The 26,968-nt window shown below is 41.8% G+C and overlaps 1 protein-coding gene across 2 annotated transcripts in view; it reads left to right on the top strand.

The window, feature by feature from the left end:
- RAD51B (RAD51 paralog B) overlaps positions 1-26,968 on the top strand; it is a 576,579-nt gene that overhangs the window by 515,926 nt on the left and 33,685 nt on the right. For both annotated transcript variants that reach the window (XM_047079459.1, XM_047079460.1), the window contains one exon: positions 6,746-6,849. In XM_047079459.1, the coding sequence (XP_046935415.1) occupies positions 6,746-6,849 (104 nt within the window). The remainder of the gene's footprint in view (positions 1-6,745; positions 6,850-26,968) is intronic.

The raw sequence follows: 26,968 nt of genomic DNA, 5'->3' as shown, positions 1-26,968 counted from the left end.
CTTTCCTGAACTTATTTCAGTTCTGAAAAGATTTATAAGTTTCTTTCTTTCTTTCTTTCTTTCTTCCTTCCTTCCTTCCTTCCTTCCTTCCTTCCTTCCTTCCTTCCTTCTTCCTTTTTCTTTCTTTCTTTTGTTCTTTCTTTCTTTCTTTCTTTCTTTCCTCCTCTTTCTAGTCTCAATAAGTTGCCTTTTATCTAAAGGGACAGGAGGGACCAATGTTCAGAATATCCAGCCCTCTTACGCCCTGAATTTTTCCTTCCCCCTGTTCTGGAATCAGTGCTTTGTTTATACTTGTAATATTTTTAACATGGAAAAGTCTATTCTTTTAAAGTTGATCCTTTTGCTACAGGACAGACACTTTTATGATATGTACTGGAGATTCAGTTGACCTCCCAGAAATGCTTAGCACAGGAGTCATAAATTGAAATGTTTTCAGAGAAAGAGCTTCCTCATTGAAGGCCCCCAACAGGCCTCTTCTACATACTGACACCGGTTGGTACCAGAGGCCCATTACCTTTTTGGAAATCAAGGCTACATAGCAACCTGATTATCCTCCTCCAGGCTGATTGCACAAGGACTATGCCCTGTGTGCAGAACAGAGACAGCTCCTGGCCTTGTGAGAAATGTATCTTCATAACCAACTCCCCCTCCAAAGGAGTGGGGAACTGGATCCAAAAGATAGTGTTCATGAAGGATATTCCAGAATCCAAGTCCTGCCGTTTTAACCATTTCATTCCTGAGCTTTCCTAGCTTGTCTCATTATTAGAAAAATTAAAAAATGTATAAGATGATAATTAAGCTTTCTTTCTCCCTAGAATTTCATCATCAGGGTTTGATCATCATTGTTCCTGTCATTTATACATATCAAATATCTTCATCTAAGAGTCACCAAGAACCTTTGGTTGCCTGGAGGCAGGAATTATTATTCACATTTTGCAGATGGGTAGGCAGTCACAGAGAAAGAAAACATGCTTTGACTTACCTAAAAGAGTCTCAGAGAGTGGATAACAAATGTTCCCACAGTCTGTTTTAGAGAGACCTGACTTCACTGTAAACAGATCTTCTCCATGTAGCTTACTCGAATACTTCTACAAGCTCAATCCTGTGATGCTGAAAAAATCCCCAATAATGAAAATATTTTCAAAACCTAGTTCACTTATTTGAGTTTTCTATTTGTATTGAAACCAACCAAATTCCAGTACAATGAAATCATACTGCCTTGGCAGGTCTAAATGTCAGAGTCATCAAAAAGGAGAGAGGGAAAGAGCGCCCTAATTTTTAGAACTTCCGCTTAAAGTGAGCATAGAAAAGATTCACTTATCTATTTCCTGACCAATTAGGTCATTGGGCAGGAAATCACCTTTTTTGAAAGGCCAGTAAGCAGATGCCTTCTACCTTTAATTTCCCATAAACAGCATTAATGATTATTTATGCCAGCCCTCTCATAGAAATGTTTGAAAGTCCAAAGACATGAGGCCACTGAATTTTCTAGATGAAAATAAAGTTACAAATTTATAGTAACTGACAGTGTCCCACCTCCCTTTCTCCCACTTCTGTCTCAAGTAATCCTAGCACCTGTAACCACCCTTCAGTCATTTTCCCATATTTGAGGTCCTATTAAGTGAAATAACTTTACAACGCCGACCAGATTTTTAAGCCTTCAACCAGAAAGGGTCAGTTTCAAACTACCTGATTTACATGAATCAGGTGCTGGGCCAGTTGATGGAGGTCAAATAACTTGCCAAGCCAGGGCATGCATGATCTTTCTGGAAACCCCTTGCCCTGGGTTACCACTGAACATCAGAACAGAGGAAGCTGATTGTGGAGTCTGAGTGACACACAGATTCAGATGAGTGATGGAATGCTCACACTATGCCTCCATCAGTGTCTTCCTAGAGATGGGCCTTCAGGCTCTCCAAGCCCTTCCCAAGGCCCACCGGGCTGGCAGAGTTGCAGGCTAATTGACATAATGCCTGGAGAAGGCCGATTAGGGTAGCAGTGAAGATAGTCTGCCTGGTTTGTGCCCCAGCTCTGTCATTAACCAACCACGTGACCTTGGGAGCATTACTTAATCTCTCACAGCCTTAGTTGGTCAATAGGAGTGATGATATTACCTACCTCATAGGTGGTTGTGGGATCAAGAGAGATGTAACTAAGATATGAAGCTCAAACAAGATGTAAGCTCTCCTCACATATAGGGCTCACCTAGTGCTCCCTTACAGTATTTTAAAAATATTGTCTTTTCTTATTATTAACTTTCAAGGCCTTCTGTGATTGCTCTTGTGGTGGCGTAATGTTTGTAAGCACTCCTGAATCTTTTAGATCTTTTCAAGCCACTCAGTCAGGGTTTCCATTAGGAACTTTTCCGTGGTCATTTGCACTTGTTGCCTTTAGTTGGGACTTGAGCTTACCTGTCCAGAAAGCAGCCAGTGTATGGAAAATATATCGATACTTTCTTATACTGTTTTCATTAGCTTAGGGGCATGACATTCTTTATTTTATTTTTTTAACATTTATTTATTTTTGAGAGACAGATAGAGACAGAGCATGAGCAGGGGAGGAATGGAGAGAGAGAGGGAGGCACAGAATCCAAAGCAGGCTCCAGGCTTGAGCTGTCAGCACAGAGCCCAAACTCACGGACCGCAAGATCATGACCTGAGCTGAAGTTGGATGCTTAACTGAGCCACCCAGGCGCCCCCATGGCATTCTTTAAATAGTCACCACTGGCCAAATGTGGCTCTGACCCCTGAAAACATCTTCCAGAACCTGGGAAGTGCCGATCATTTTATTACTGAAAAAAAATTTTTTTTGAGTGCTTAACTAATTAACAACTCCTAATTTTTCACATGTAGCTTTCTCGTGGCAAACTTGGAAGTTCAGCCTTACTTCATCCTATCACTTAGCAGGCACGTACGCAACAAGCTTCTACAGTTTGCTTGAAAAATGCAAAAATGCCATTAAGTTTAGCTTAAGCAAGATAAAATTAAGAATGTAAATCTGCTGCTAAACTGAATATATAGTAACATGGTTCCAAGTTTAGTAGGAATAACTTATTGACTATTGAATCAGTATTTATTATCTTCCATGTGTCAGTGACACAGAATGAGGCATAAGTTAAGTGATTCAGGCATGCTAGCATGAATCAGACATGGATTTGGGCCTCTTAAAGTATGTATTAGGAGTGATAAGAGAAGCACACCACAAGTAATATACCACAGGATAGAAAGAGATGGCATAGCGTGAGAGAGTGAAATAAAGTATTACAGGAGTTTAGAGGAGGAAGACGTTACGTCTGTGATGACCAAGGAAGTGGCACGCAGGAAGTAGTATCAAAGACAACATGTGGACTCAGAGGCATTTCAGGTGTGGAGGGGACATGGGGAAGAAGTGATTGAATTGGAACAAAGTCTCTTTGAAGTGGAATGGAGGGAAGTGGTGTGGAAAGACAGATCAGGCACAGGCTGGAAGAGCTTTGAATGCCAATCTGGGGAATGTAGAACTCTTTGGAGGCACTTGGGAGCCATTGAAAGTTTTTGAGCATGCTGAGAAGCAGCAGGGAAGTGTGCTTAGATGTGACTTGGGGAGGTTAATCAGGCAGAAGAGAGGATGGGCTTTGAGGAACTGACAGCAGTATGGACATCAGTTAGAAAGCTCTAGGAGCCACCCTCAGGTGAGAGCTAATGTGGACCTGATCTAAGGTTGGAGTAGGAGGAATGGAGGATAGGGAATGGATATAGGTGAGATTTTACAGCTAAATCAATAGGACATCACAATTTATTGGAACTGAGAAGCATGGGAGAAGGAGAAATTTAAAAATGGAACTGAGGTTCTGAACCAGATTAACTAGAAGGCCAAAGAAAGAGGGAAGAATAAGTTATAATGGAAAAAGTGAGCTTGATTTGAAGATGCTGAATTAATAGTGCTGCTATTCATTATGTCAGGCTTGTAGTTCTTGTTAAAAATGGAGGACAGGTGCTGAAGCCAGTCACAGATTGAGACAAAGGCTACAAAATCATCCACATTGGGGTCACACACATCCTTGTCAACAGTGAGGACATCCATATGGAGCAGACGTTGCAAGCTTGGTGGGAATGAGTCCTATATGGCTCATAATTATGTTCATTTGTATGTTTAAAAAATTTTTTAATTAAACTAACATTTTAAAATCTGTAGATTATACTTAAAACATGGACTTCTGGCTTCTCTTTTAAAAGTCAAAAGATGTGGCTGACTATGAACTCATATTGTCACATGATAATAATAGCTAGAGCGAGACAGGGTCTGCAGCCTTGAGGTCATGGATGGATTGTCTCATTCACCACAGTCTCCTCTACTCCCCGTCATCTCCTGATACTTACTATTAAGCACAAAGCAGAGTAATGGTCACCTAGGGCTGAGGGACAGGAAAGAGGGGCTTGAGGCTTATATAGCTAAGGGGTATGGGGTTTCTTTTTGAGGCAATGAAGTGTTCTAAAGTGGGTTGTAGTGATGCTTGAACAACTGCGAATATAGTAAAAACCATTGAACTGTACACTTTGGGTGGATTGCATGATGTGTGAATTATCTCAAAAAAGCTGTTTTACAAAAATGCAAAAAAGAAAAGAACAATCAGTTGCTATTGCCTTTGCAGGGTTGGTTTTCTTATAAGAGAAAGTATTTCTCTGTTAATACGTCTCTGTCAAACTGGGGAAAATGAAAGACGAGAGGATTGTGTATTTCAAGAAGAATGGAAGAGAGAGTATATCACTTTGTGGTAGTAAAGAATTCCTGTATTTTAAGATGCAAACACCTGGCCTCTTTATTAATGGACATTACCTTTCTAGCCACTGAAGGCACTTAGGTGGTAGGAGAAAAATTTGTCATGGCCCATCCCCTGAGGTCCACCCACAACTAGGAAGAGAGAGAGAAGAGTAGCAGAGAAGGAAAAGAATACTCCACTTGGTCCAGTAGAAGCAGTATGCCAAAGGAAGGGGAAGCTTTATCAACTGCTGACAAGAGGTCAAGGATAATGGGGACAGAGAAGTCAGGAGGTTACGGGAGACCACCCAGTGAGAATGCTTAGAGAAATGGGGCCAGAGAGAGACACAGACGCAGATGACAAAGTGCCCTGGATGCATTGTTCAGGAGTTAGTATTTCTCCTCAGTACAGCGGGCTGCTGCTGGAGTTTAGGTAAGGGAGTGATGTGATCACATGAGCACAGTCTAGATCGTGTGTTTTCCAAATAAATTTGTATATGTTTTAAATTATGTGCATAATGAAGCAAGGTCACCCTAAACTTTGTTCTTTCCTATGCTAAATTCTTCATTCTGAAACTCCCAGGCTTGTTGAGGTCCCAGTCGTTGATTTCTATCTAATTCACTCCTGTGCCTGCTTGAACCAGAGAAAATGTATGGTTGGTGTTATCTAACCCAGGGGCTTTCAATCTCAGCACTATTATGTTTGGGGATGGATAACTCTCTGTTATGGGGGCCTGTCCTCTGTCTTACAGGGTGTTTGGCAACATCGCCAGCCTCTGCCCTCTAGATGCCAGTAGCTCTTCCACTTAGATATTGCCAACAAAATCACCTCCAGCCTAGAACCACAGACCCACCTTCATCTGCCATAATATTTGGGCTCAGGAGTGTTAGGCCATGCAAAGTTGATGAAACCACCCTGAAAGATGACTGGTCCAGAAAAGAAGACCAATTCCTACTCCAGACTGAGAGGTGAAAATCAAATGATACAGTAAGCAGGCAATGAATGAGAAGGTCAAGACTTCATGTGGATTTAGCTAATTCAGTGGACTTCAGCCTCTTTGTTCTTAGTCTCCTCATTTAAAAGATATGGCATCTTGTGGATATAAGGCAAACTGAATGTCTCACTCTGCCCCCCTAGGGCTAAGATTCCTCCCATGGCCCAGGGCCAAAGTGGGCACAGGGATTCAGAGGAGACCTCAAGATGTGCCAGATATGATGGGGGCCTGGCTTCTAAGTGGTGGGACTCATGAGCCTGCCTCTAAGGAGGAACAAGAGGAGGAGAGCAGGAATAGTTTCTGGTGACATCAAGAGAGATCTGCAAAGCTCTGGAGATGTAAGGTAGCTGAAGCTCAACCTGGAGTAGACTAGAAACTCAGATGAATACTTCAGCTCCTCTCCTTTATAGGAAAGTCTTAGAAGGTGAAAAAATGTTTCTCTGGGGATAAGGATGTCTAAAACAGATGAGACATGAAATGGTTAGATCTTCCAGAGTTCTCTTCTGGATGTGTGTGTGCAGGGGTTGGAAGGGCAAAGGAATTTTATACATATATTCCACCATTTCTACATTGATTAGGAAAATTGAGTTAAGACTCTTGTCAAGCTAAAGAAGTCTTACAACTCTGTTAAACTAAGACTATTTCATAACTTGCTCTTATTCTATGTAGTAGCATTATGCCTTTTTACTGTGGATGTTGAGTGGCTCGATTTATTACTAGCAATGGCTCCAAGCTGCCTTGCATTCAATCTCTTACTGATATATAACTCTGTTATCTTTTAGCCCAGTGGTGGTCGCTTTCTCTGAGGCTGAAGGAAATTCATGCTGGTTTTTATTTTTAGTCTCATGTCCCTTAACCCCTCTCCTTCTTCTCTAATTTGTCAACTTTTGTGGTAATGAACTGAGCCCCCCAGTCGTCTCTAAGCAATGAGCAATGACTGGACTTTTGTTTATGTGAAACACCATTACAAGAAAGGGCATTCATAGTCATGGCTTTGCCCTGTTTCATTTCAGGCCCTTCTGGATCCAGCTGTGTGACGGCTGCCCTAGGAAACACCTGGAGTCACAGTGTGAACACCCGGCTGATTTTCCAGTACCTTGGTTCAGAGAGAAGACAGGTGAGTGCTTTGGCAATGTATTCTGACTGTCAAGGTCAGACAACAAGATGTACTTAGCAATATGAGTGTTCATCTTCTGAAAGCACTGGCCACGTTGTCCTGGGCCAACACTGTCAGGGGTGGGTAAAGATAGCAGTTACAATGAAGTGGGAAAGAAGCCACTCACAGGAAACCATGTCTAAAAACAGAGCCCATTGAGTTAACATGCCTCCTGATATTTGCCAGTGGCTTGTAAGTGACCAAGGTCCACCCCTCTAGGGGTCTCAAACTCTCCATCTCTAAAAGGTGAATGATCATTTTACTTAGCTGGTGTTTGTTGAAGACTAGATAATTTGTGTACAAATTAAATAGTGATGGTGCTTTTTCTTGAGGTTAGTATGTTTGAAAACTGTAAGCTGGACAGATTCTGCCACATGATTAAACCACTCCCCAGACCCTGGTTGTTTGTGCATTAACTCCTAAACCAGTAGGTTCCAGTACTGAAGGATGCTAGAGAGACCCCCAAAAGGATGATAGCTCTCTCAGAGCTCCCTATGTAGGGTTTCTATCCTGGCCTCAAGTAAGATTTCCCCACCTTCCATCCAGAAAGGTTACTTTCTACCCTGTTCTTAATCTTCTCTTTTACTCTGAAGGAAGCGACACCACAGTCTGACCCCTTTGCTCAAATATTTCATAATTAGGGAACTTATTTTTCCCAGTGTCTAACAGCAGCTTTACTCTATTGTGTAGACCAGGTTCTAGCATGACCTCTCCCACAAGCAGGAGGAGGAAGAAGACAGGGTGATTGTTATGATTTGCTGGATGGGGCAAAATTCAGAACCTAGATTTGCCCATCTTGATGATTATATTACAACCCAAGTTATTAACTAAAGAGGCATGAAATATCACGCTGGTGGTCCTTTCTGGGGGAGGTGGCAGGGAGTTGTTGCCCTTTACCTGCATTAGGTAAATTGGCTCTCTTTCAAGGAGTCAGGAATCGTCAGAAACAGACCTGAGCCTTTGCCTGTTCCAGACCTAACTTTCCAAGTGCCCTCGGTTACAGACCAGAGGATTCTTCTTGGTTTGCTTGGGACTGTGTAAATAACATTCCAGCTTGATGATTGAGTCAGCCATGTTCGGAGAAGATGGAGCTGCTTGTTTTCATTTAGGGAAACATTCTTAAGTTTTCAGGCCCTGGTGTGCTCATTACCTCAGTGATACCTTTTCCCCGATGATTCAAGTATCCTGGGTTCTGAATCCATTACTTCTCTTTTCAGTGGAACATATCCAAAGATGTTCCTGTGGAACCTAATGACCTTTGGTTTGTACCCTATGTTATAAATTATGTTAAATAGACCCCGTTTGCAGCTATCAGGGATATCATTAAGGATTGTCAAGCACTACTACCTGCATTCTTATTTAAGGAAGCAAAAGTCCTTGTGAATCAGTGTTAAATCCATTCATTTTCATGGATCTTTAATTCCTCTCCTTGACAATGTGTAGTTTATCTCTCTTTTAGGTTTTAGATGGCATACATTGATTTTGTGATGTAGTCTATTGTATGTGGAATCATGGATTCCAGGCTCCCAGATCCTGTTTTTACCAATTCTAGCTAGCATTTATTAGTAAATAAAGAAGCTAGATCCATATTTTTCTTTTCCTTTTGTTTTAATAAATTAACCAGTCATTTCCATGTTTTTAATGTCAACAGGAAGTGGCTGGTAGGACAAATGCTATTATTTTATGTCTCTTTAGTAACTGCAGGGTTTTGGTGGCCCTCGGTTCTTGGCTCGTGAGGTCAAATACAAGCTACTAGTCACAAGAACGAGGAGCACAGCATGGATGGATCAGTGACGGTCTATCAACTCATATCCTATCAAATGAGTCAGTGGTGTTATCTTAACCTACAAAGAACAACATGTTACTTTCATTGCTAATCAATCAAGAGCAGAGTTAAATGCTTTTGAATGATGTTTTCACACACAAATTAGTAAAATATGTACATAAAACAGTAAAATATAATAAAATGCTGTAGCAAAGTAAAATATGACCAGCATTAAAATGGTCAACCCAGGCAAGAGAACTTATACTTAATCAATCTCTAGAAATGTGCATGCCTTTGGGGACCAGTCCTTCAATTTGTGGCCTAATAACTAGGATAAAATTTGATAGAGAAAACATCTCTCTCTCTGATGAACTTATATTGCATTAGTAGAAGGTGTGCATTATGAGACACTGAGCCTTTCCTGTAGTCTTACTTCATGACAAAGTAGAGAAGCCATATGAAGATAAACCTTTTCTGGGATCTGTGCACAAAACAGTGGCTTAAACTAGTCTTTAAGGCAATTGTTCCAAATAGTACTTCCTTAAAACACTACTTAGTAGGGGAACATGCTTAGATCATTCTAGCGTTGGCAGATCTATGGAACACCAACCACTAGGAGAAGATACCAGGCATAGCTCTCCCGACCCCCACCAATGCACAGAGGCCACTACACCAAGGGATCAAGGACACGGAATGAGGATTATGTTTTATCCCGTTTCTATGACATTGAGCTCTACACCAGGGCTCTTGAATGTGAGGCTTAGTCTGAGATCACAGGGTTGGAAGGAGGTCAGGTCAAACTGAGCAGCTCTTCGAGCCGATTAAACCAAGAGCTGAATTGTAAAGTCCAAGGGAAGGAGTCCTCCCTGGTTGATTATTTTCTTTACACCCTGGAAACTTTGTAAAATTATATAACCAAAAAAGAAATCTCCTTATCAGGGCACAAGCCGAGTTAATTCTCTTGTTTATTCTGCTTCAGTGTTTGCAAAAACCCTCTTAAGAAACTGGGAAACATTTTCTTTTGGACTAATTTAGTTTTTTTTCCATTTGACTTTTATTTACTCTTTTTCGAGTCTGCTTCAATCCTGCCCCACCCTTTTTGCAACATTTTTATTCTTTCCAAAGACATATCTTTAAAGTAGAATTAAAGTGGCTTCTACTAGGTTTTTTTTCTCTTTTAGTATTTTGAGTTGTTTTTTTTTTTAATAATCAAAAATAAGTTTCTGGTCCACCATGTACATGGCATGGGGTTGCAAAGAAGGAGAAGACACAGTTCCTGCCTTCAAGGTCCTTCTGGTCTCATATGAGAGCTGATACATGTGTGCACACTCATAAACAATCAAAATGAAGTGCAGGAGTTCAAGAACAAACTAATATCGAAGTACTGTCACAAGGCAGTGTTTGTTACCTAATAAGTGGTGAAAATGACACCTGCTTTGAATCCAGAGCAAGGTAAACTCATCAGAGGCACGTTAGTCTTTTTAGAAGGTGGTGGGGCTTGAGTATCACTTTAAATCAGTATTTCTCAAGCCTGGCTGCACTTTAGACTCATCACGGGAGCGTTTACAAAATACCAACACCAGAACCCCACCCTGACCAATTAAATCAAAATCTGTGCCAATGGGGCTGGGCACAACTATTTATTTGTAAAGCTCTCTCAAGTGGATTCTACTGTGCAGCCAAGGCTGAAAACCGGCGCCTTAAATAGATAAATGTCTGTTACAGAGAAAAGAAAGGGAAGATTTGGGGTAAAGAGGAACAGCAAAAGAAGGCAAATCACACATTCAGAAGGCACAGGTTGGGTTTGGCCCTGTCACAAGAGCAGAGGGTCTGTGCCCTCATTCACTTGACACCTCATTCACTAGTCACCATGTAAGATGCCAGAGATTCAAAATAGGAGTAAGTTGATGCCCTGAAGTTGTTCACAGTCTACTGGGGAAAGAGGTGAACGTGTGAATGGTACATGCCGCAGGGCATGATGAGTTCGGTGAGCTTGGAGGAGAGGGCAGGCCCCACTGCAGAGAAGGTTCTGTGGGGGTTGTAGAGGCCACAGCATGCACAACGGATGGGCTGAGACCTTCCTTCAGGAGGCGCTTGCAGTGACCACGCGGGCTGCCATGAGGGGCTGGAAAAGCTGAAGTAAGGGTGCTAATACTTGAAAAGAAGATGAAAAACTTGATGAAATATTCATACTACTTCTCATCAAATCATCATGAAGTCCATTCCTACAAACCACATATGGGGATTATACAAATTTTTCAGTGCCCTGGAAGAAGTAATGAAGTAAATTAATCCCAACTAAAGCTTCACACCCTCTTGATGAAATATTATGACTCTCATTTCAACGAACGGGGAAGAGGTGACTTACTCATATAGGAGGCTTATTTAAAAGGATTTTATAATAATATTTTCATCCTTTATTTAGCAGTCACCTGGAAGTTAAAGAACACTTGAGGAAGGGGCACCTGGGTGGCTCAGTCAGTTAAGTGTCCGACTCTCAGTTTCCCCTCAGGTCATGATCTCATGGTTTCATGAGTTGGAGCCCTCTACACTGACAGTGTGGAGCCTGCTTGGGATTCTCTCTCTCTCTCTCTCTCTCTCTCTCTCTCTCTCTCTCTCTCTGTCTCTGCCCTTCCTCTGCTCATGCTGTCTCTCTCTCAAAATAAGTAAACTTAAAAAAACATAAAGAAGAACACCTGGGGGAAGAGCCTAAAGTACCCAGTAAATTGTTGACAAGACCAATAATACTACTCAGGCTCCTGATCCCTACTGGAATCCTTAGGTTTTCCTCAAGGTCCCAGGTTGTTTTGCATTTTGGAAGTATTTAGTGTCCCCTTCCTAGTGATGTAATTCTTCTTTCAGTATCCATTTTGTGTTTTAAAAGACTCAAACACCATCACTGTGAAGACTTCCTGACACCCAGCCTTAATCAGCCCCCTTTCCCTCAGTTTTGCCCACAGATGCACTTAGTATTTGTCTCTGTTCTTGCGTGAGTGAAACCCAGATTGCCAACCCCTTGAGCACTGTGACTGAATCTTATTTGTGTACCCTCAGAGGCAGAACAATGCTTGACACTTATACATTCAATACATTTTTTTTTTGAAAATCAGAGAGAGAGAGAGAGAGAGAAACTCCTATCTATGCATGAACCCGGTCTTAAGGAAGAAAGCCATATAGCTTATTTGGAATCACTCTTCCCCATAAGAATTGAGTTACGCAGCTTAATAGTTCCCTTAAAGTGCCAGTGATTGTCAGTTAAAAAGGTTGGCATCAGACCTTGACGATTATAGCAGATACTTATAAAGAAGAGCTGTACAAAGACTGAATATAGGAATATCTTTTTGTGGAACCAGCCTGCTGGGGGCTCTGGGAGAGTGGTAGCCAGGCTTCCTTTGAAATCCTAGTTGGAATATTCCACTGTGTAAGCAAACCAGAGCCCTAAACACGGACCCAGACTGAGTGAGGGAGAGGGGCTCCACAGCTGCTTTAAGGGAACAGGCAGCATGGGGTCTTTGGCTGAGGGAAAGGATAAGAAATCTTTGTTGCCATCTTCCACAAGTCATGAGTTCTGCTATCTGTGCTTGGATAGGCTTATTGGAGGGCTGACTAACTAAAGAGATGAGAAATCTTTTCTCCCAGATAAGCTGAAGTGTAGGTTTGGGGCTGGATAGGCTTATTGGAGGGCTGACTAACTAAAGAGATGAGAAATCTTTTCTCCCAGATAAGCTGAAGTGTAGGTTTGGGGCAAGAATGTCATGCATACAATCATATTCACCCAAAGAAAGACATTGAAGAGGATGTTTTACCTCATGGAATCAGTTTTATGTCTCACTACTTGCAGATTCCTCCAGAGGAACTCAGGCTTAGTTGCCCTCACTCAAAAATGAGTGAAATGGTTATTCATTTCTCTTTGTAAAATGGTTCCAGGTCATTGTGTTTGTTCTATTTCTATCTCAGCCTGTCTGCTGTTTTTAGGCAAGGAGGACATGGAGGGCAGGAGACGTGTGTGTGTGTGTGTGTGTGTGTGTGTATCCAACCAGAGGAGAGGTTTGGCTGCAGGGGTGGGAGAAATTTCTTTTTAAGCATAAATGTCTGCAGAAATAGCAAAAGGAACATAGAATCCCAGCCAGGTACGTTGCCTTGGGTATAAATGTTACATCCCTTTTCAGAGCTGCTCAAGTGTGAAATCTAACCCCTGCCCACACTCTTCCATCAGAAGTGCTCTAACAGGTATTGAACAGATTGGGAAAATATACAAAAGCAGAACCCAGAATGGTGACTTTTAAAAGGACTCTTTTTTTTCAGGTGACCGGGCAAATATATTAAAATCTGAGGAAATCCTACCTGAAATTATGCAGTAACAGCAAATGAATGCAGTGAGCTAAGACTCAGAGCATAAAGACAAGCTCCATCTGAGAAAGGACAACATAGACACCCAAGGGGACACTTCCTGGTTCTGTCTCCACATTTAAGATAGGAATATCAATGCCTCTCCCACCACCTACAAAAAAAACCAAACTTCATTGGACTCCCTCTGGAAAAACACAACGTACTCAAAAATATCACTACCTCTGAATGGGCTCAAGTAGATAAAACTTTCCCTTGAAGGGGTTCCATTGGAAATTGACAGTTAAAAATTCATTAATACAGTTGCTGCCATGTTTCTGATGGGGGTTTCCCTTGGCCATGATAGACAATGTACCTTTGCTGAGGGGCAAAGTCAGTTTTTCCTAGGAGATTTTGAGCCACATGGAGTCAAGAAAAATTAAAATCAAAATCAAAACAAAACAAGGCGGGAGACCATCATGGGGTTTTTAATGTCATTTTTTAGCAAGTGGAGTTACAAAATTAAGTGTTATCATCATTTCAAAAAGGAAAAGCTACTTGCACACCAAAAAATAGAAAAGACATTATCTATGAATAAAGAATACTACTGTAAATCAAATATATTTGCTTTCATGGAGGAATTACCACATGTCCTTCTCTCTTTGAGGATCACCATCTCTGACTATCAGGGGCTGAGTGATTGATCCACTCGCAGAGTGTTTAGGCATCTTTCCCTTTACTGAGCCACTCATCTTACCAGTATTTTATCACCTCTGTCATTCTCCTCTAGCTCTGACTAGTTTTATTTTTACACACTGTCTGGTACCAAATCCCCTTATGCAGTGACCCTTCCAGCTCTAACTCCCTAAGTAAGTAAACCAGGGCAAATATGTGAATGAGAGATTTCCAGAGAAATCTCAGCTGTTGCAGGAAGTGAAAGAGACACAGGGCTTTGGAACCAAACTGAAGACCTTGTTGTCGGCTAGGGAAGAGAAGTGTTTTCAGTTGGGAAACAACATAGGAAATAGCTATGAGATCTCTTGGACAAGGCAGTGACCTGGGAGTCAAGGACACTGAAATGCATTTGGCTCATTTGAGAATGAAGGTTGGACAGGATGTTGTATTTTGGCTTTGGTTAGCTATGACTGAGAAGAAAATGGGGCAACATCTTTGGTTAGGAAAAGCAAAGGGGAGAGAAGAATTTAAGAGCTACATAAACTATGAACTGATTTACAAATGCACCAGTGCTTTCACTTAGAACAAAGGCATTTAGGATACAACAATGTTCCATCTGAGATTGCCTCCTAGAGATGATCTTATCCAGTGATGTTCAACTACAGCAAGCTTAAGAATCACAGGTGTTTGTTAATGATGCTTCCTAGGCCCTGCCCCAGTGACCCTTCAGCAAGAGCAAGCACTTCCGGTGATTCTCACAAGGGTGGTCCTCAGAACCACACTGTATTCTGGCCATTTCATTTTACAGATGGGGGTAAGCAATTTGAGGTTAAGTGATTTATTCAGGGTTACACAAGTAATAAGTGGCAGAAATGGAACTGGAATTAAATTCTCCTAATTCCTAATCTGTTGCTATTTTCACTTTACTGTGCTGACTTTTAATAGGAAAACTTTGGGCAAAAATGTCCCCTAGCCAATCAAATTACTGGGTTTGCAGGCAAAGTGGTATTTATATCCTCTAAAACTTTCAGTGGCTTATAAAGAGGTTCTACAGAATTCTGCAAAAAAAAAAAAATTATATATATATATATATATATATATATATATATATATATATATAAAGGCATCATCCCACCCCACATTGCGATGAATTACCAGATGAAAGTCAGCATTTTAAGCTCTTTGGTCCAGACATGTGAATACTTGACTTTTTCTGAGTTGGACTTCACAGTGAGTGTGGACTTCCCAGCTGAATGACTCTTTATAGACAACATCCTGCAAACAAGGCTGTCTTCTCTGCCCCTCTCCCACAAATGGTCACTTGTGCTCATGGAGGGTCACCCTTAGTCTTGAGCTTCATGTTGCCTATCTCATAGGCTAAAGGCATATGATGGCTTGGGAAGCTTGGAGTTTTCTGGTCTTTTGTTTGCCTGGTCTTCTTGGCATGAGAGAAGCTTTGTGATTATCATATTTTTTAACTTTTCATCTTTATTTTACAAAAGTCCAAGTGGAACAGAGGGAAGGAGGCAGCCATGTGGAGACCTGTTTCCTGCCATCTCAGGGTCCCGCAGTTTGGTAGTGAAGAGCATCCTTGCTCAGACCCAGTGCTCCAGGCAACACTAATGTAAAGCCCTTTTCATTGTCTCAGAAGGGAAGGGGGTTAGTCTTTATTGCTTACTGATGGTTGCAGGCATCATGTTTGATCTTTTTACATGCATTATCTGCGCTGACCCAACAAGCCTTTAACATAGATGGTATAGTCTCCTTTTTACAAATAGAGAAACTGAGCAGAGAGGATAAATAACTTGTATTCAGTGGTAGTATCAAGATTTGAAACCAAGTCTGTTTAACTTCCAGGCCTAAGTCTTTTTGCTATACCATGTCCTCTGAGATGTAGGCACTTTTTCTTTTTTTAAATTTAGGAATCAAATGAAGTGCTGGAAAGTGAGGCCTTGCCTTAGTGATGATTCTTCTGGCTTGCAATGAATGGTCCTTATTATCTTCCTCGCCAATTTTTCCCCAAGGATGACTGGATCTAGAATGTCATTTAGCTTACCTCCAAAGCTTACTGAATTACATATTAGAACAGCACCTCCCACCCTGGGGCCAGGGACATTAGGAAGGCGATGATGAGCTGCTTCTTGCTTTCTTTCCTCTTGCTCTTGCCATTATTTGGCTGAGAAATCCTCCTGGCATGTGACTGTGATTCAGAACTGCTCCTTGCCCTGTCTGTGTGTGTGATTTGAATAGCACAGCTTGTCACACATGTGGCTGAAGCAGATCCAGCTTGGAGAATTCGTCATGTGGTTGCTGTTGCCAGGGGAGTATGCTCGCTCAAGCGGTGCACTGCCCGGGCCTGTGGTCTCTGCTTCTCCCCAGGGTCCGCTGTGGCTAAGAGGGTCATAACATGGTACAATGCTGGTTTGTGTTTCAACCTGATTGGGGCAGTAGGTGCGGTGGGGCTTCAGACCCTTCCAAAATTGTAATGGCTTACAAAATTAGGTGTAGGGGGATGGGAAGCAGACAAAGGATTTACACGATGGAGGTGTGAGGAAAAACAAATCAAATATACCTCTAGGATTGTTTGAATTTTGGTAAGTCTGATTATGTTATCATAACATTTTATGATATGTTAAACATTATCTAATGCATGATTGGTTGTCAACTGCCATATAAATGATTGAGCTTTCCTAATTTCTGCTGCTGTAAATAATTTGGAATTTTCAGTTACCATAGAATTGACTGACGTATTCAGTCTTTCCTTCCCTCAACCTTCCTCTTGCCCTGTTGCTCTTCCCTCCACACTTTCTCCCTGCCTCCCACCCCATAACCTTCCATGGATTTTTAAATCAATGGCCCCTGGCAACTGCCTTTGAGTTCAAATGTTTGAAGCAGACATTTTCCACAGAGGGTATCTTTCTGAAAGTTTCCCTTCTTGACTTGGCAGAGCTTAAGAATTCTGGCATTTAGGACAAAGAGCATGTGTGCTTGAGTCTTGGACCCTTGTTTTATTGTTACCAAAGGGACTATGATTTTGAGAACACCTTTAGAGAGCCAAGCTACAGTGGCTGTACCCCACCGCCTACTTGCTGAATCCTTAACTCAGAATTGGCAAGGAGAGATTGAGCTGGGATTATGATCCGTGACTCTAAGTAACAGAATTCTCTGAATGTCAAACCTCTAGAACGAGGTTCATTGTTATCAACCTTAAAAAGTTAGAACAGGGGCGCCTGGGTGGCGCAGTCGGTTAAGCGTCCGACTTCAGCCAGGTCACGATCTCGCGGTCCGGGAGTTCGAGCCCCGCGTCAGGCTCTGGGCTGATGGCTCAGAGCCTGGAGCCTGTTTCCGATTCTGTGTCTCCCTCTCTCTCTGCCCCTCCCCCGTTCATGCTCTGTCTCTCTCTGTCCCAAAAATAAATAAACGTTGAAAAAAAAAAAAAAAATTTAAAAAAAAAATAAAAAAAAAAAAAAAAGTTAGAACAGAGGCACCTGGTATATCTGGGAAGGATTAAGAACATATCACCCAAAGCCCCTATAGCCCTGGATTTCTCATTTCTCTGCTCTGTCTACCTAACCATTTACTGAGAGTTTCCTTTGTGCCGATTACTCTGCTAAGTGCATTCTGGGCATTTTCTTGTTCAAGCCTCACAACTACCCTATGAGCCATATATTTCTAGGCATCCTTCATAGATGAGTACATTGAAGTTTATAAACTTCAAAAAAATTGCTCTGAATCACATGACTTCTAAGGATCCCCTATCCCCTATGAACATACATACACTCCCTCCCCTGCATTCCTGGGTTCTTAACTCTTATCATATACTGAGTCCCACGTTAAAGTAAGGTTATTAATGCCTGCTGCTTGGAATTACTTGCAGAAATTTTCTCCATTTAACCACTGTGGTGTGGCCACCTTCAGTGGTTGCACTAGGTGGAATGCTTCTCTCAAAGAGTGCAATGAGTCATTGCCTTGAGAGAGCTTTTTCTATCTCTGTTAAGTAATCCTCAGTTATTTCCTGTAACAACGTTGTTCTGTGTGACAACAGAACACCCCTGAGGAAGAATGAGCTACATGGGACATGGTCCTCTGAATCTTCCCATTTAGTCAGGGGAAATATTGGTCCTTCCTCTCTCAAGTTCCAAGTTCTGGCCTTTCCAGCCAGCATCTTTTCCATGTTCTGGGTTTGGCTTCAATGTCTGATATTTATTATCAAAGCAGAAAGAAAAGGTCTCTGTGGAGTCTTGCCCACAGTGGGGACAGACCTGTGCCTACCCATTCCTGGTCTCCTCAAGTGAGAACCTGCAGGGCCCTGGAGGTACCATGGTGCACCCTGTAGAGATATCTCTTCCTCATGGATGATGCAGAATGACATATAAATGATATTTATACCTTTATTCTCTCCTTGCAAAGTCCCTTTCCCCACGTAGTAATCAATTTCATGGTTTACCTTTAAATTTTTTTCAAAGTTGTGTGTTCTTCTTTGAGAGTATCATCCCAGCACCCTAATGAAGATTCAGTCAGTGTCCCTTGGAATGGGAAACTCTGGCAGTTCTATGTTCTCTAACAGGGTTGTAAGCATCTAACCTTTCAATAGCCTCCGTATACCAAGCTGCTCTCCCTTATTTGTAGCTAGTTATAGAGTATTCTCTCCAGACATACTCTGCTATACTGACCATGCACTGGAGTATTAGGCTCTTCTTTGTGACTGATCTCCATTTCCTACTTATGACCCCATCCTGGCACTAGCCTTACCTTTTTATACCTCCCTCTTCCCTTTTCTCATTTAGACTTTGCTCCAAGATCCCTGTGATTGGCTTTGCTCAGAATCTATTAGCATTTGATCCTGTTGGCTTGAGAAGGCCAGTCTGGCTCAGGAACCACCACTAATCTCAGTTTAAATTAAACAGCAGGCATTTCTACCAAAATCTTTTGTTGTCTCTGGGACCCCCGTGCATAGGGGGTCTCATTACATGTTGTGTAATTTTGTCCAAAGGCCAAGTATTTTCAAAGAAAACCCACTGAAATAAGTTGGCTAAGTGACTGCTACAGCATCTGTGAAGTCTTGGTCACTTTTTTCATCTTCAAAAAATCTAATATTTTTCCTCAATTAAGTTACAGCTTAAAATCTTTAGCAATAAATCTTCTAAGAACTGTAATTATAGTAATAGTCCTTTGTGTATGCTCTAACCATAGACATAGATCCTCTTTTAACTCTTGTATTTTCATCTAGACTAGACCATTAAGTTTTCTTTGTATTGGCCACTCCCTTTTCCTTCCATCCTTCCCTCCTCTTTTCCTACCTTCAAATCTTTTCTGGGTAGATAGGTGTGCCAAATTCTGGGAATATGAGGTCAAAGCCCAGTTTCCTGCTTTGAAGAACCATAGCAGAAGGAGAATACATATTTGAGAGAGAAAGACATATAAATACATACAGGAAGGTTTTGAGGGAATTGTGACAGAGTATAGTGTGAGCATCACTATTAGTTAGGATGGTCAGCATTCTTAGCAGGGAAAGCCTGATCAGGGAAGGATTCAGAGGAGATTATAATGTTTGAAGTAACACTTGGACAGTGTATCAGGATTTACCAGAAGATGGATAAGGAGGCTGATAAAACAATATAAACAAAGGCTTTGGGGTGGGAACTGTAAATGGTCCTTCTTTAGTGCTACTGAGGAGGGTTATGAGTGTCTGTACAATGGGTAGGTGTGGAGAAATGGAGTCTGTATATAAAGGCAAAGCAAAGAAAGGTAGGAGAAATCAGACTTGACCCTGAAGGCTCTCAGAAGTCCCATTGAGAGACTCTCAGCCGAGCTATGACATCAGGTCTGTATGTTACAATGCTCTCTCAGGCAGAAGTTTACCATATGGGTTTGAAATAGGATGCAAGGAAATGAGGACCTGAACCAAAGCAGTGGCCACTGAGATGGAGAAGAAGGAAGAGATATGAGATGGTCAGGAGACAGGGTCAGTAGCACTTAAGCACAGAGAGAGAGGATCTGGAAGGTGGGGTTGTTTCTGATGTGAGTAGATGAGGTTATCACCCACTGAATGGGCTAGTGTAGGAGAATGAGCAGGTCTGGGAGGGAGAGAAGAGCTGGCCTTGCTTTATGTGATAGTGTGGCTGCTTCCACTCTTCCTCCTAGACCTCAATGAGTGCTATCAGCGATTAGCTTGGAGATCAGAAGAGATTTCTTATAATTGTGCAGAATCTTGAGTCAAAATTTTCTCCTTCCCTATACACGCGCCCCACCATTGCTTCCAGCCCATCATTCTCTTCTCCACCCTCAGCACTATTTCCTTCTTTTAGAACCTGACTTCTACAAAAAGACAATGGTCATCAGAATGTGTGAAAAATGAAGTTTGGAAACACCTGCAGGGGAAAGAGAAAGGTATAAACTATTTGCATGAAGCCCCTGAGCTCAGAGAGGAGAAGGCCCTATGGATAACTGTGTCTTCGTCTCCAGTGAATTCTGGAAAATTTAAAGTCCAAGCATGTGGAACCACTAACTAATTTGGAGGACCACCAGTTTACGCTTCAAGGTTTTCTAAAAAATCCCCATTTACAAATTGGGAATCAGGAATCTATTCCTTAGTGGGCCATGCCAGTCAATTGCTTCTTTGCTCAGATCCCCTCCCTGCCTTTCCCCTGCTCTGCTTGGTACCACAGGGAACTGATCCTGCAATCTGTATTTCCCAGGCTCCCTTTCTATTGATTTTGCTTAGTTTGGGGCCCTGGAGAGAGGGTAGAGGGCAGAAGTATGGGAGAAGCCATGTATTTCTGCCTCCCTCTCTCTGCTTCCAGTGGTGTCTCAGGCAGTAACACTAGTTATCTTTGTGTGGTTCCAGCTCCACAAAGAGCTGGAGTTGGGCAGCTTCATTCTCTGAGCTCTAGTAACAGCACCTCTTTCCTTGCTCCTCCAGCTCTAAAGATGGCGGTGGCTTCCTACTGCTGCTAGTGTCTGGGTTGCCTCACTGCCCCTGTTTTCCTTTCGGCTCTTCCAACACATTTGTAACTAGTTTCCAACATTAAATTCTCTCTCTTAAACTACATGGGATGAGTCCTGTTTGTCTGATGGACTTTGGTACACTCTATGTAAGCTCTGTGGTTGGCACATGGTTAATATAAGAACCCAAATACTTTCTATTGCTCCTTTTCCCCAAAGAGTTCTTCTGCCTACCATGATTCTCCAGCCCCGAGAGTCGGGTTCCTGGGCCGAGTTGTCTTGGAGGGCAAACATTTTGTTCAGTGCTTCCTGAGTGGCATGAGAAAAGGAGCTCTCTTGGCCCAGTCTCCTTCCTGTGGGATTTTCCAAAACTTTCCACTTGTATCTAAGCTCAGGAAACATTTTAATGGCTGGAAATATGCTTGGAAGGGGGGGGGGTTGAAATCAACAGAATCTCCTCTATAAGAGGTGTGTTGAAATGTTCCGGGGTCTGTACATACACATCAAGACCCTGGGCCTCCCTTGTTGAAAGTATGGCAGACTCCCATCCTTTAATGAGTTCACATGGTGGCAGAGAATTTGGCAACTTCTGAATGCAATGATGACATGGAGCAGAGGAGTAGCTCCAAAGGCCAGAATTCTCTCCAGGAGGGCAAGGATGCTCAATGGTTAGCTGTGTATTTGGATTCTAATTCCAATTCACCTCAGATTCTATGAGGAGAATTCTTTGGCCAACAATAGTTGTAAGATTGGTCTAAATTATAATAAATCTTTTCTAAGGCCACTATTACCAATTAAGTAATGTTCCAGTTTGAGCATTCTGAGATTCTGAGACAATAGGCATTATCCAACTGTAGAGTACATTACTGATTTTCTTCAAACAGGCCATGGCTTCACTTTGCTATATTGACCGCATTTCATAACAACTTTCAGAAGGGTCTCTTGAGAAATGAAGATAATTGTTGTCTTAAAGCATTCATCAGAGAAAAGTAGAAGTGAAGGGGCTGTACTTGTGTACCTTGTCAGATCCTTCAGTATTGAACCAAGAAGTAAAAAAAGTAACCATCATTTCTAGTCTTTGGGGGCAAAACCCCAGAAATTGCTAAGAGACTCTTACATGCTCCATCACTCCAGGGAACAACAGAAACTCCATCCTTTGGAGAATGACTCCGAATCTAATCACATATTGATTTATTTGGGCTGTGTCTAGGAAGTCACCCCAATTTTTTTTAGCACAGGAACCAGTAACAAGGACACTTATGTGGTTATCTGATGATGCACAAAACTTCATATACCTTGGGGTCAGATACATGTTTTATATAGAAGAGTAGGAATGTAATGAAAAGGGAACAGGTGGTGTGCACCAGTGTGAATAGTTTCTGGTGTTTCTGAAATGTCCAGCATTGTATGGCATTGTTACTCTTCCTCCTAACTAAGTTTCTTCCATTAGCCTACAAGGGAGCCGATGGAATAAATTATAGCCCCAGAAATAATATGAGAGGACTTGTTCATCTGAACACCTCAAAAAGCTAAGATGATTTTTTTTATCATGTCAGAGATTAAAATTAACTCATGGATTCTGGCATATAACATACATATCGTACATACATAAGCCTACAGTATTCACCTCCAAGTAGCTAGAAAGAAGAGATTCTCCACTGTGAAAAAAGATAATGATATTTTAGAATTAAGTTCTAACTTTGTCTCTAATTAGGTATGTGATCTTAGGCAAACAACTATGAGTTGTAGGTGTCTCTTCTACAAAATAGTTAATGATCCAGAAGAAGAAACAACGTCATGTTATACTTCATTTACTATTTTGTACAATGAAAATATTCTTCACTGTTTATGGTAGGGCTTGCCACATCATTTGTTTGTGCTAACTATAGGATGCAACCCTAGCACTTGGCTCAGGTATTTATTTGGCCAATGACTTCCTCCTGTAATGCTTTCTGACCAGAGGACAGAGGAATACCTCTTGGAATTCTCCTGCAGACCTTGTTAAAAACTCAGATTCCTTGGCCTTCCCAGACTAAATCAGTAGTGCCAGGGGTAGACCTAGGAATCTGCATCTTTACACATTTTCCAGGTGATTCTTGGGCAACACTAGAGTCTGAGATCCACTGCCAACCAACAACATATGTGTACTCTGTGATGTGGGTTGCCTTAACTCTGCTTGCCGTCTGCATTTAGTTTGCAGTCTGGGTCTTAGCTCTGGGCCTACTACTGGCTAATTTGGTTACACCTTTTCATCTCTCTAGGACTGTTTCCTTATTTATAAAATGTGGGAGCTAGAATTCTTGAGTTCTAACAATCCATGAAAATAGTTTGAGGGTACCTGGGTGGCTCAGTCAGTTGAGTCTCCAGCTCTTGATTTCAGCTCGGGTCATGATCTCACAGTTTTGTGAGTTTGAGCCCTGAGTCGGGTTCTGTGCTGATGGCTCAGAACCTGCTTGGGATTCTCTGTCTCCGTTTCTCTCTGCCCCTCCCCCACTTTCACTCTATCTCTCTCTCTCTCTCTCAAAATAAATAAACAGTGACCTGTAAGAGTTACTGAACCTACCTTACCAAATACTATTCCTTTTTTTAAAAAAAAAAGTTTTTAATATTTATTTATTTTGAGAGAAAGAGAGCAAGTGAGCATGCTTGAGGGAGGGGCAGAGAGAGAGGGAGATGCAGAATCTGAAGCAGGCTCCAGGGTCTGAGCTAACAGCTCGAGCTGTGAGATCATGACCTGAGCCAAAGTCAGAGAGAGACTTAACCGACTGAGCCACCTAGGTGCCCCACCAAATCCTATCTCTTGAAAGCCTGCTATGTGCTGGGCATTGTTTAACTTCTACATGTGTTTCATTTATTCTGTAACCTATGATATCCATACTATCATTCATACTTGACACTTAAGGAACTGAGGCTTGGAAAAGTGAAGTAACTTGTCCAAGACTATTTAGTTAATAAGTGGAGCTGTAGTGGAGTGGGATTAAACTGAGGTCATAAACATGTGAAGAATCGCCTGGATTCCTTTGCCCCAAAGCTTCTAAAGGCCCAGGGCTTGTCCGGCATGCCGCTCATTCACCCTACGTTCCACTCTCCCAGCAGAGGAGGCTGCTTTTGGTTTCCTTAGATGTTTACTTGGCCTCTTGCTTAAGCATTTGCTTTTCCTATTCAATAACAGTGAAAGGACCAAAAAAAAAGAAAAAAAACTCCTAGGGCTGGAAACATTTTGTTTCCTACAAAAAGAATATTTTGCAGCCAGCTCTGCGGTTGAAAGTATTTTTCCTGTGGTCTGGGGATGGGTTGGATCCCATCTCTTCTTGGCCAGTGTCTGAGAACTCAGCCTGTGGCTTCCCATCAAGTCGGTGCACAGTATGCTGCATTTTTTAAACGAGTGTCTAGTGATGTTGAGTGGAGCACAAGTGGACCGAGAGTCTGTTTGGGTGTATAAGAATGTGTACATGTACCTCTGGCATTCCCAGGGCAGAGAGAACCTGGGAGTGGTTGTCCACATGCTGTACATATCAACATAGCTTTTACGTTTTCATCACTCACGCGACAACCAAACAAATTCAGATGCTGACCAAATGAGAGGAGAGTGATATGTGAGCCTTGTGTAGATTTTTCAAGGAATGAGAAAGCCAAGGAATCTGAGATTTTGCTCTGTCACGTTTCTTTCCATCTTCAAATGTTCAAAACTAAGACATGGGGCTAGTTTGATTAGATGATGGGGTGGTCTGATGGGAATTCAGAAAATGGGAATTCTGAAGTCTGCCTCCATCCTGGCCACTGCAGAATTTAAGACACTGACCTTTGCCCGCCTTACATAAGTCTTTTCTCAAGGACCACATTTTCCAAAAACGCAAAGTTGTTTAAAAAAAAAAAAGCTGTGTCCTTCAAATAATAAAAGCTCTTCTAGTAAAAGATGAATTTTGAACATTCAAATAGAATGCACAGATAAGTATTCCTAGTGCTAAGTACCTTTTCTTTACTCATAATTTAGTATTTACTTATCATTGAGATGTTTCCAGTAAGATTTTGTACTGTGTGGTAATGCCTAGAACCTTCCAGCCTGACTTCCTTTGTTCATGCTATACCTGCCTGGAATGTCCTTCACTTGAAGAAACCCTACTTTTTCTGCATGGCCTGGCCTTGATGATATCATTTTTTTTTTTTTTTTTACATTCTTCTCAACCACCATGAAAAAGTGGCTCTCTGGGTTTCCTTTGTACAGGGTTGTAAGTGCAATTACCTGCTGCCATTTCCCTCTATGTTAGGTGTTCAGCTGAATTAGAAGGCAGGGCTGACTCACTCCTAAAAATCCCAGCAGAGAGCAGATGCCCAACATGTATTTGTCAACCTAAAGGAAAGAAACGTCTCCAAAGACAAGCTACTGTTTGTGACTTCAGAATTCTCCTGTATAAGTCCTCTATGTAGCTTTCCATCTGGAGACATGTTTTGGAAGTCAAAGCATCATAGCAGCCAAGGAGAAAAGTTATAGTCACTGCATTTTGGGGCATTGTTTGAAGAAACAAGCAAATTCCAGGCGTGGAAGGAGTTATGAATCTTTTTGTTTGTACATTTTAGTGGAGGGAAATGTTAGGGAAGATTTGAAAAGCTATTGGAATAGAAATTAAACTATCAAGAGTGTTTCATTTTAGAGAGGCAGGGATTGAGATGGATAGACCCCATGCCCATATTGAGCATTGGTGGCATTGGCTACAGGGTTGCACCTACCCTAAGATCAGAAACTGGCCCATCCAAGTCAGCCCGTGGGAAAGAATCACCACAGGGAGATCAGGGTTCACCAGTGGGGAAAAGCTGGCATTTGCTCCATTTCGTCACATAAGGCAGTGGAACTATTCTCACGGTAGGGTTTGGGGTGGGGTTGGGGTAGTGGTGGTGAATTTAGTAAACCAGTTTTCCGATGACGGGGATGTTTCTGTTTTTACCCCTTAACAATGAGACAACAACCCAAATAACAGATCCCTCAGTACGTTGAAATGCCAAGGCTAAATGAACTGGTGGAACTTTGTGGCTTTGGCTCTTGGCTTACAGGCGTATCCATGCATTGGGGCCATGGCTTGGCAGTAGACAAAGCGGCTGTGTGGGTCCTCAGGGAGCTCTCTCTGGCTCTGTGGTTTTCTTTGATATGCAATTGAACTTTGGCAAATTTTTCCTCTCAAGTCTGTGTTTATGAGGTCCAGAGGTAGGCAGAGACCCTCATTATGGAGCCTAAAGCCAACAGCAAACTAGAACTACAGGATGTCCTCCCACATTCGTACTCTGCTTGTAGGCTACAGAGCTGGCCCACAGGCTTACAACAAAGGGACAAGTCAGGGAAAGAGACTGCTGACTTGTCTTCCCAGCTTCACAAGGTTCTGAGCTTCACACGGCTCTAAGCACATCTATCAAGTGCTTAAACATTTACCATTATATATGCAATTATCCATTTAATTATCACACTTCTGTAAGGCAGCTACTATTATTTCCATTTTACAGGTGAGGGAACTAAGGCACAAAGAGGTTAAGTAATTGTTAGTTGTTGTTGTTCCTAATTATTATTCACAAGGTTAAGGTATACCTCTGCAGATATATCTTAAAATCAACTGGCTTTCCTGAATTCCTACTTCCTCCGTCTGTATCACTGGGCCACAGATCATAAAATTACTGGCTTTAGTATACTTAGCATTCTTAATTGTGGACTCACCTTAAATTGTAACTAGGTTTTGGCCATTTTCAAGTCATATTATTCTTATATTGGAAAATCTATAATTAGGACTTTTCCAAAGTCATGAATAGGTATAAAGAAAGTGATAAATTTGGTTAACAAGTGGGATCACCCATCCTACTAAATTTGCACAGTAGAGAGAAAGCCATGTGGTATTGGGTTGAGAAGAATATAAGAAATTGGAGGCAGCGGGGCGGGGGGGGATCAAGCCATCAAGATCAAGCCAATGGACTCCAGAGAGCCTGAGACAAGACTCAGCACCATGGTTTGCATCTAGGCTATGGCTATGCACCTTCTTTTCTACCTATTTCTGTAGGAAAGAGCCTTTACTCTTTCTACAACTGCCCCAGGGAATGCTGGTAGTAACATTAACAGCTGCCATTTTTTGTGACCAGCACATGAAGAGAGCTACACAAAGATTTTCTTTACAATATACTTGGAGGTGGGTTTTTACAATAACACCATGAAGTGGGCATGATTACCCTGATTTTACAGATAGGAAAATAGGCTCAGAGAAGTTAAAAAATGTTCTGAAGCTTAAAACACTTAATAAATGATAGAAAAAGAAGTCAAACTCAGGTCTGTTCAACTCTAAAGTGACTTTTTTTTTTTTCAACGTTTATTTATTTTTGGGACAGAGAGAGACA

Source organism: Lynx rufus, unplaced genomic scaffold, assembly GCF_022079265.1.
Source record: "Lynx rufus isolate CCGP_SWC_20201006 ecotype Redwood Valley unplaced genomic scaffold, mLynRuf1.p SCAF_17, whole genome shotgun sequence".
Classification (NCBI taxonomy): domain Eukaryota; kingdom Metazoa; phylum Chordata; class Mammalia; order Carnivora; family Felidae; genus Lynx; species Lynx rufus.
This window is presented reverse-complemented; position numbering and strand designations above follow the sequence as displayed.